Raw genomic sequence first — 10,554 nt, 5'->3', positions numbered from 1 at the left:
TTTGTGCCAAGTGATCAAATATTTAACTTCAACAAGGCTGTTCTGTGTAAGGCATCTTGTTAATGCACTAATAGTTAATTTACTCTGGATTGGAGAGGTAGTCAGAGTCCTTGTATAGGGAATGCTTCGAATACGCGCAACTCAGTATTAGCCTACTGACTTCTTGATCCTGAAATATTTTCATCTGCACGCAGGGTCAGTTTTATTTCTTTTCAACCCTGTACATGTGTAAGTAATAGCGAGGTCACTCGTGACTCAACTGCATCTGGGTCTTATCCACAGCTGTTACTCTCAAGGTGGTAGTGCGAAGTCCAGATTTGTTGGCTTGAGGCGAGCTAGAGAGTTACTTTCCCTATCAGAATACTGATGCGACAAGTAATTAAATCTCCATAAAATTGCACCATTGCTCGTATAAACTTGACTCCACAAAAACTCGCCATTTCATTTGTACTACATAGGTTTGTAATTTTTTCCAATTCTGGATGCTGCGATCCAAATTTGCACAAGTCTAATAACCCTCTTTTTCATTCCTATGTCACGTTTCGCTTCACGGTCGCTTAGTTGTATTTACACTGTCACGGTAACGCGATGATCGTATATTCACAGAGTTTTCTCCTGCCTACATCTGATAACTACACTCTATCAGTTTTCTGCCTCGGAAGGATAAACTCTAGAACGCATTTTGTGTGACCGCAAGTGTATTTGATAATTTAGAAATTAAAGACATGAGGCGGTGAATTCAACGAACTTTCTTTTTTCTCTTACAAAAGAAAGGAAACCAAACGCAACAGTGCACCCTGCGGTTTGACGTCATTACGTGTGGGCACTCAAGTCATGACAAAGACAAGTAAACCGCAAATTCAATTACCTTCATTTGCCGAGCTGAACAAGATATGAAAAAAAAAATTCCTAGTAGATTTTGGAACACTTTGGTTTTAGACCTGAAGGATTTCATTATTTTTTCTGATAATTGTTTTTTGGCCGTAATTTTTTGAGCCTCAAATTTACCAGCTGAAGCTTGCTGATCGAACTACGCAGGAAGAGTCTTCTCGGAATTAAAACTAAAATTAGCCATTATTTATATAATAACCTGAAGGCGACATATTGAAATTGATTGACCTGTAAACGACGAAAAAAAACACTTTTCTTTTCATTTAGTCAAAAGGTACCCTTTTTAGATAGAATACTACAGCTACTTATAACCAGTTCCTGTCAAAAACTTGATACTTTTTTTTCCAGCTCTCGACTTCGCAAGCAAAATAATCGTAGTTGTACTGTGTTGTATCCTTACTCTTAAACTTTTCTTTTTTTTTTTTTTTTTTTGTATGTGTGATACATGCTTGTAAAGAAACAGATGATCACATTCGAAACCGAACTCTAGTTCCTCACCAACTATTTTTACGCTGGCTGCCTCACTGTTTTGGTTCAATTCATTTTTGTTTCGGTCAGTGCCACACTTCGTAGAGATTTACAAGTTGGAAATAAGTCATATTCAAATACACACATTCTCCAGTGTTTTTGTTTTTTTTTTTTTAATAGAATCGGTTAACCAGCCTTTTAATCAAGTGATGTAATGGAGACATCTTGAGATAAGCAATAGCCTCGTTTCTACGAAAAGAAGGAAAACAGAATTGAAGAGACTGGTAAACCAAAGGTTGAGTAAAACAAAATTTAAATACCCTGATCTCAAACAATTATTTGCGTCGGGACTGGTTAGGAAATCTTGAGGTGAGAAATGCTGTTAAAAATGGTTTAAGATTTGCCTTTTGTCACTGTAAACTGCTACAAGCAGTCTGGTAAAGTCTCCCGCACAGTGTTGTAAGAATGGCCCTGAAAAGCCCTATGAGGAGTGGTCAATCAACCTATGTATGTATCATTATTATTTTTTAGATCAACAACGACAACTTTATTAAAATGCAAATACTAACTGCATGCTACATTGCTAAAAAAAGAGATCGTGTTGATATAATACGATAAAGTAAAAATTGTTTTGCCTTTTTTTGTCTCCCTAAAATCCTGATCTTAAAAAAGGGAAAAAGATAAAATGCTGCGAATAACAAAAGAAAACAAAAACAAACGAGTGACTCATTTAAAAAACTACACCTCTCGCGGACACATTATTTAAATAAATATTATCGATAACTATCATTATTTAGTTCTTATTAACCGAGCGGGAGGTCTGTATGGGAGAATCTTGATCGAGGTCGCCAGTACAGAACGAACGCAGTGAGGTCTGTACCAGCGACCGAGGTCAAGATCCTCCCATACAGACCGACCTAGCCCGGTTAATAAGATGTTTATTATATGGCTGCCAATTTTTTATATTCTTTGTAGCATTTTTTTCTAGACCGGTTTAGATGCCGGTTTAGATGCCGGTTTAGATGGAAAAATTTAGACCGCTGTCAATATTGATTTCAGCCAATCAGATTCGTGAATTCGGTAGTTCCCAGTCCTTGTGAGACACAGCCATATGATAACGATTATTATTATTAGTGCGATTATTAATATTTTCATTATTGTTCATTATAACCATTCATAAGATTAGTGTTATCATCATCATTATTACTGTTTTTATCATTGATGTTGCTATTATTATTTTCATTATTATTTTTATCGACATCACTACTCTTATCATTAATACTAGTTGTAGTTAGTACAGATATAGTTTTATGAGACAGGGAAATAAGTATACCTACTGGTTAAGGTTTTAATACTAAAACTTATTCGGATCTAGCTGAATCATGTGGGCTGTTTAAATGACTTGATAATTACCGTATGATGGGACAATGACGGTGCCTTTGACCATCGATTGGTAGTAAAAAGGCGAAATCTAATTGCGTAGCTCGATACTCAAATTATTAGGTCGCGCCACCAAACGCGAGTCAGCCATTTTGAAATTTAGCACATCTACTATAATCTGGCGAGATATGACACAATCCTCGACCAATCAGAGCGCCCGCATCTCAATAATTACCGGAAAAATTATGCTGAATTTAAATGTTACTATATCAGAATTCAGAGTAGCACTACTAGCTATGCGTTGATGAAAGCATTTAAATTCTCTACGTGAAAAACATTGAGAAACCCGCGTAACTACAACCTCTAATCTGAATTCTTATGAAAGCCATGGAGGTCGTTTCGAATCACGGAAAACGAGACAAGAGAAGTTAATTAGAGTCATTCACGAAAAAGAACTGAATACGCATGCTTTTGTAGAAAACGTTAAAAAACGTAAAGACAGCCTATTTAATCGCTTATTTTTTTACTCAAACAATTAAGGTGATCGTGACTTCTTTCTCCAGAACTACTTTTTGAGCAAAATAAGCGCTATTTGCCGTCAGAAAGAAGCTAGAGAGCGATCTTCTGCACCAATTCCATGGGAACAATTATTAAAATACTTGAATGACTACGTCAAGGTACTCACCGGATTGACTTGGCGAATGGTGACACAAGTTCCACCACTGAGGCTCGAATACAATACCCCCACCTTCACTAGTCAACATCACCAAATCGTTGGATCTGATCACGAAGGAAAAGCAGAAAAATATGGTGAAAAGCCAGTCCGTTCTTTGTGGCCCGGTTTGGTGGATGGGGGAGGAAGGGTGATTTTTCTCGGAGATGTTACAGCACTAAAAAGCAGTTAGATAATTGCACATATCATTCAATCATGCACAAACATTAATCACTAGTGTTCGGTATGCAGGGCTTTAAGATGTTTCAGTTTCATTCATTGGCTGTTTGTTATGAATTTCTATCAAGTTCATTAGATTTGGTTTAACTTAGGTTAATGGTTAACTATCTGTAGTTCCTCCTGCTCAGGGCTACAGCGTGTCAGTGCTAATAGAAATATGGTGAAACCTGAACGAACTGAACCGCATATTAATCGAACGCCTGCCAAAGCTCTGATGTTGCGCCCTTATATCTATTATAAAACGAACCACTAGTGCGATATAAGTGTCGATTTTCTTTATTCCTGGAGAGCTGGCGGAAAGCTTTAAAATCATGTTCCATTCAGCTCACTACATTTTTTTTTTCACCATGAGAAAGATTAGCATGTCGATAAAGAGCGTTGAGCCACAAACTGAACCTCAATGATTAATAGCGCAGCTACTTTGGCTCTAATGATATTTACATGTAACCTGATTTTCTTAGCTATCTGCCATGAAAGAGATTATATAGGAAGAAAAAGGGTCAAATAGTTTGATTTGATCAAAAAGCCAATGGTATATACGCTGGACGCAAACTGTAAACGTAGCTTCTAATAATTATACAAGTAACTAGCACCAGTTTCGACAGACAACCTGCTCTAGGTATACACCATCAAGGGTCCTGTGGCTCTCCGCTCAAAAAGGTTTCGTTACATTCAGATGAACTAGAGCCAAGAATCCTGTTTTTTTCCGGTTTTCTAAGCTGTAAATGCCTTCATTGCTTGATATTTACCCCTTAAGAGTAGTAAAGCACGACAGCCATGTTAAGTGCAACTTTTAAGTGGTACCAAATATAGCTTTTATGATAATTACAACACTCATAACAAAATTTTCAATCAGAGTTGCATTTAACGGAGTGAAAAAGCCGCAAAATTTTATTACTTAGGGATCTTTAATACAATATCAAATCTTTTTTCAAACTAGTATATTGACCAAGTTTGCCGTGGTTTGAGGATGACGTCAAAGCCTCAACTTTATAATTTAAACCCTTAGGAAGTTTGTATATCAGTTTTAGGTATTAACATTAGACCACTTTGTTTGATGATTAAAATGTGGCTAAAGCACTAATTGTATTCAATAAAAGTCATTTATTTCGAAATTTGTGGCGAGTGATCAAATATTTAACTTTATATTAAACAAGGCTGTTCTAGTTAAGGGATCTAGTTAACGCGTCAATATTTAATTCAGTTTACTCTGGATTGGAGAGTTAGTCAGAGTCCTTGTATGGAAAATACTTCAAATACACGCAACTAATTGACCCTGAAATCTTTTCATCTGTACGCAGAATTTGTTTGATTTCTTTTCAACCCCGTACATGTGTAATCACTAGCGAGGTCACTCGTGACTCAACTGCATTTAGGTCGTATCCACAGCTGTTACTCTCAAGGTGGTAGTACGAAGTCCAGATTTGTTGGCTTGAGGCGAGCGAGAAAGTTACTTTCCCTATCAGAAGGCTGATGCGACAAGTAATTAAATCTCCAAAAAATTGCACCATTGCTTGTGTGAGCTCGATTCTACAAAAAAACTCGCCATTTCAGTTGTACTACATGGGTTTGTAATTTTTCCAATTCTGGATACTACGATCCAAATCTGCACAAGTCAAATAACCCTCTTTTTCATTCCTATGCCACGTCTCGCTTCACAGTCGCTTAGTTACTGTCACGGTAACGCGATAGTCGTATGTTCACAGAGTTTTCTCCTGCCTTCTGATATGATAACTACACTCTATCAGTTTTCTGCCTCAAAACGGTAAACTTTAGAACGCATTTTATATGACCGCAAGTGTGTGTATTTGATAATTAGAAATTAAAGAAATAGGGCAGCGAATTCAACGAACTTTCTTTTGTCTCTTTCAAAAGAAAGGTAATCAAACGCAACAGTGCACCCTGCGGTTTGACGTCATTAAGTGTGGGCACTCTCGTTCAGTAACAAAGGCAAGTCAACCGCAAATCCAATTACCTTCATTTGCCGAGCTGGATAAGATAAGAAAAAAATTTTTCCAGTAGATCTTGGAACACTTTGGTTTTAGACCTGTAGGATTTCATTAATTTTCTAGATAATTGTTTTTTGGCCGTAATTTTTTGAGCCTCAGATGATTTACCAGCTGAAGCTTGCTGATCGAACTACGCAGGAAGAGTCTTGTCGGAATCAAAACTAAAATTAGCCATTATTAATATGATAGCCTGAGGGCGACATGTTAAGAAAAAATTAGAAAAAAAAATATTCTGTTGGAATAAATTGATTGACCCGTAAACGGGGAAAAAAAAAACATTTTTCTTTTTCATTTAGTCGAAAGGTACCCTTTTTAGATAGAATATTACAGCTACTTATAACCAGTTCCTGTCAAAAACTTGTTATTTTTTTTTTCCAGCTCTTACTCCGCAAGCAAAATAATCGAGGTTGTGTTGTATCCTTACTCTTAAACTTTTCCTTTTTGTTTTGTATGTGTGATATATGCTTGTAAAGAAACTGATATCACATTCGAAACTCTAGTTCCTCACCAACTATTTTTACGCTGGCTGCCTCACTGTTTTGGTTCAATTCATTTTTGTTTCGGTCAGTGTCACGCTTCGCAGAGATTTACAAGTTGGAAATAAACCATATTTAAATACGCACATTCTCAATTTTTTTTAATAGAATCGGTTAACTAGCCTTTTAATCAAGTGATGTAATGGAGATATCTTGGGATAAGCAATAGGCTCGTTTCTACGCAAATAAGGAAAACAGAATTTAAGAGACCGGTAAACCAAGGGTTGAGTAAAACAAAATTTAAATACCCTGATCTGAAACAATTATTTGCGTCGGGACTGGTTAGGAAATCTTGAGGTGAGAAATGCTGTTAAAAATGGTTTACGTCTGTGATAAGTCGTGGCTAACGCGTATAACCCCGATTTTTCGCCGATTACAGGGTTGAATAAATGTTTCTTCCCTCAGAGTTTGAAAGACGAGATAAGCCTTCTAATTAGATTCTTCGGGAAGTGAGACCAGATTTGCTTGTTAAACATTTGTGTTATGTTGTTATCGATCAGAATATTTATGATCCAAAAAAAAAAGCTTGCCTTAAACTAGGTATACTGTTATTTATACTAAGTAATGGTCATCAGCCCGGAGGAAATTATTGTATAATTACGCAGTTTTCTGAGTCACTTGGCGTGAGATGGCAAGATTTGCTTTGTTGGTGCGTAAAAAAAACAAGGAAACTGCAAAAAGAAAAATTAGAGGCGAGAATGCGCTTTACCTAAAAAGGCGAAATGCACTTAATTGCATCAACGTTGTCAAAGGAAAAAAAAAAAAACAAATAAAAAAGAAATATCAAATCAAACTGAAGGACGTTGGAAGTAAAACATGAGTTCATTAGCTAAATCGAAGTTCCTTTCTTCATCTCAAGAGCAAATGGGAGAGCAGCCTTGAAATTATTGATCCGGAGTCACATTTAAGAGCGTGTGTTTGAAAACTGTTCAGATCCACAGAACGAGATAGCTGTATAGTATGACTTTTACATAGATCCACCCAGTCAATTTTGTGTGACGTAAGTTTAACATAAAAAAGATCATTGTCATTTCCGGGCATAGAGTTATAAGCAACTATGCAATCTGAGATCATCAAGTGTTTGCTAGCACTCCAACCGTAACATAAACAAGGAAACTGCAAATTTGCAGGAGGAGTGTAGGGAACCAAACTCTACAGTTTATCTTTTGATAGGAGCATAAGTGCCCTGCCTATCCGGCGTCTTTCTATTTTAGGTGGAAATAGTGCAGATTAATCAGTTAAACGCCGGATTCTAGTATTTTGTCTGTAATTTTAGCCACTGAAGATGCAATTAGTCGTGTTGATGGAATCACGAGAGCCTTTGGCGACTGAAATGAGCCAAAATAGGTATCAACACGCATTAAATTGTTAAACTTGTAGATTGAGATCGAATTTCTTCTTTGACCGCGTTTTATGCTTCCTAAATGACTGGCATATTAGTCGTAATCCTCAGCTATGGCGTTATGCATATTGGGTTTCATCAACAGCAACTTCCTTTGCGGAGTCGGTGAACTATTTCGCAATCGCAGTACCGTTGTGTCGTGACTGACAAACATGACTAAGAGAGAGCCGTGTGGAATTTTATTGTTATCAATCAATGGTCCCGCTCCACTTTCATGCGAGATAACAGAATGAAACTTAAATTAGTCATATTACTTAAGGCGCTCCTTTCACCCAAAGTAAAATCGAGGAAAGAGAAATGCCAACGATTAGCAACGCTATTTCACCTTGTGGCAAAACATCGCCACGCGTGAATTAATTTGGAGCACAAGACAGAAAGTGATGTCAAGGTCCTAAAAAAAGCAGAGCCTTATTAAATAAACTCCGTTTCTCTGGCGTGTGTCCGAGTGCCCATGCTAATATGCAAAGTGATCTAATACGCCATTCCCAAAACTCTTTTGATTAGCAAAATTACCTAATATGCCCTCACCAAGCCCCTTTCACTCCGCCATTAGTAGTAAATACCAGTTAGTATCCTTATAAGTCATTCTATTTCTGGACTGAAAAGGCGTGCCGAATGCAATCATCGATGCTCACCAGGCATGACGACAATGGCGCTCTTATCAACACAACGCGAAACCCGTAGAATTTTGTTCAAACAGGTTTTCCTGCTGGTATCAGATTTATGATCTCAAGAATCAGCAGAAATTCTTGGTTTTATGCACGTAGTGTATTTTTCATTACGCGTTCGCGTCAAACATGAGATTTACGATCAAATGGGCGGACGTTTTCCTCCACGTCACTGTGTGGGTTGTGACGGCATCAGGTCATCAGGGTCTCATGATACGACATGCCTGCGTTACATTCCGTACACGTAAGGTTTACCAAGTGATTGTTTTTCCCAAAATAGCCCACGCTGAAGATATGTGGATATATTTAAGCTCTTTGGGTATCTAACTCTCCATATGAGCTTCAAAACTCCGAGGTACTGCACACTATCTTCTGCTACTAAAATCAAATGGATTTCCGTCACAAAAGGGAACATCTTTCCTTCTCCATCGAGAACATTCTACAGGACGACTTTTCCCACAGAGTGGGAGATAATAATGTAAAAATTTCGCCACTTAGGTCAACTTTTGCGAAGCGCTTGGCTAGTGCACCCTACCAATTGTATGGAATCCATTATTTCAGACCGATGATTGTTAGCTATTTGCCCGTCGTTCATAGAGTAGATGCACGATTTTTGCGGGTTGACGAGGAAAACGAACAGAAAATAGTGGATCAGAATCCCGCTAATAACGACAATTTTTCAGGTTATGAAGACGAATCTACGCTAGAAAATAATGAAGGTAATTGTTTTTTTTTTTTAAGTATTCTTGTTTATTTGATTACTTCAGGCAGTAATAACTCTGTACCTGCGTTACGCCTCAGACATCTATGGAACGTAATTTACATAAGCGTTAAATTACGTTCTGTGTGACATAAGTCGTTTATAAGGTCACAAGGTGTTGTATTTGTTTCAAAGCTAACTGTTTCTCTAACGTTCCCTTAGTTAAAGAAAAAATGCTATTTCAATTCTATTCCACATTGGTAGACAGGAGGGAGCAAAATCACTATTACTTAATGTGACCAGTTCCATATTCAAATCCCACTCGTAAACGAGGTGAAACGGATTTTGTTGTTTTCCCTGTATAGTAGAGATTTAAGCACCAGTGAACTCAATCACCAGTCGCTGTTGGGGAAATGAGTCATTAGCGCGTTATACGAAAATCAATGGGAGGGTTCTAATATGAATAAACCCCTTTCTGGCTCGCTGGTATGTCGGCTAACAATGTCCTTGGCTGAGAGATTTTCCTCAAAATTTCACCTCGAAGCTTCGTTCTCGGTCAAGTATTCATTATTCGGACAATATCTCAGCTGCAGACATTATCAGCCGACATACTAGAATGAATAGTTTCATTCAGTCTAAATATGTCAAATATGACTGAGGTTTTTTTTACCTTCAGACGCCAAAACAGACGAGAAAGGCGATGAAAAACCCATGCTGTTAGAAATGGACAACAGCGAGGACTTGACCCCGAAAAGAAGGCAGAAACATCGGAGTCATTTCACTCAACATCAGGTCCAACATCTCGATAAATTATTTTCCCGCCAAAAATACCTAACACGCGACGAACGCACACTGTTGGCGAGACGCCTGGAAATGACAGAACTTCAAATTAGAAACTGGTTTCAGAACCGCAGATATTTGGAAAGGAAAAGAACTAACGAATGCACGAATCAAGTCAAAGCAAATGAACCTTGGAAATGAGCTATTGAAACGAGAATATTATTGAAAGGTGCTTTTCGTCTAGTCACGAGCCTGGGACAAGAGAAAAACTCTGAGCCCCCCCCCCCCTCCCCACGAGGAATCGAACTTCAGACCTTCAGATTCCGCGCTCCGATACCCCACCACGGAGTCACACAGACTCTATGGAGACCAATGTCCATTACGAAGTTGATTTGACAACAACATTATTTATGTAAAGGTATAGTTAGGTTATTAAAAGAAATGGTGCAAGTGGAAAAGACTAAACGTTTTCCTCTCAGTGCCTAGTTGTTCGAAGGCCGAGGGTTAAATTTTAATCCAGGTTTCTTTATTTCTCTATTCAGGAGCCTTTTTAGGATAATTTTCCCTGTTATTCTTAAAGCATTCAATCGTCAAATTGTAGACAAAAAGAATTAAACTGAGTTTTCTTTTAAGGCTCTCAGATCTGAAATAAAATTTCAAGCTTACCCTGGGTTATCTTAACCCAGCTTTGAACAACCCAGCCCTCTGGTTCGCACCGAATCGCGATTAAATGATTCCATGGAAATGTGAGAAGTAGAAAAGGGGGAA

The 10,554-nt window shown here is 37.8% G+C and overlaps 1 protein-coding gene and 1 long non-coding RNA gene across 2 annotated transcripts; one reads left to right on the top strand and one right to left on the bottom strand.

Annotated features, from left to right (window-relative positions):
* Window positions 1-1,299: 1,299 nt before the first annotated feature.
* On the bottom strand, window positions 1,300-9,816 carry LOC148729804 (uncharacterized). Its single transcript, XR_016001619.1, has 3 exons — window positions 9,677-9,816; window positions 3,425-3,519; window positions 1,300-1,608 (listed from the first exon to the last, which is right to left on the bottom strand). It is a non-coding gene; the product is annotated as an uncharacterized LOC148729804 (long non-coding RNA).
* LOC111341150 (uncharacterized) lies at window positions 8,532-10,418 on the top strand. The gene is made up of 2 exons (XM_022948103.2): window positions 8,532-9,025; window positions 9,683-10,418. The coding sequence occupies exons 1-2, from the start codon at window positions 8,695-8,697 to the stop codon at window positions 9,985-9,987; spliced, it is 636 nt and encodes a 211-aa protein (XP_022803838.1). The 5' UTR covers window positions 8,532-8,694; the 3' UTR covers window positions 9,988-10,418.
* The last annotated feature ends 136 nt before the right edge of the window (window positions 10,419-10,554 follow it).

This window comes from Stylophora pistillata, chromosome 5, assembly GCF_964205215.1.
Source record: "Stylophora pistillata chromosome 5, jaStyPist1.2, whole genome shotgun sequence".
Lineage (NCBI taxonomy): Eukaryota > Metazoa > Cnidaria > Anthozoa > Scleractinia > Pocilloporidae > Stylophora > Stylophora pistillata.
Note: the sequence above shows the minus strand (reverse complement) of the source record. Positions and strands in the feature narration are given on the sequence as shown.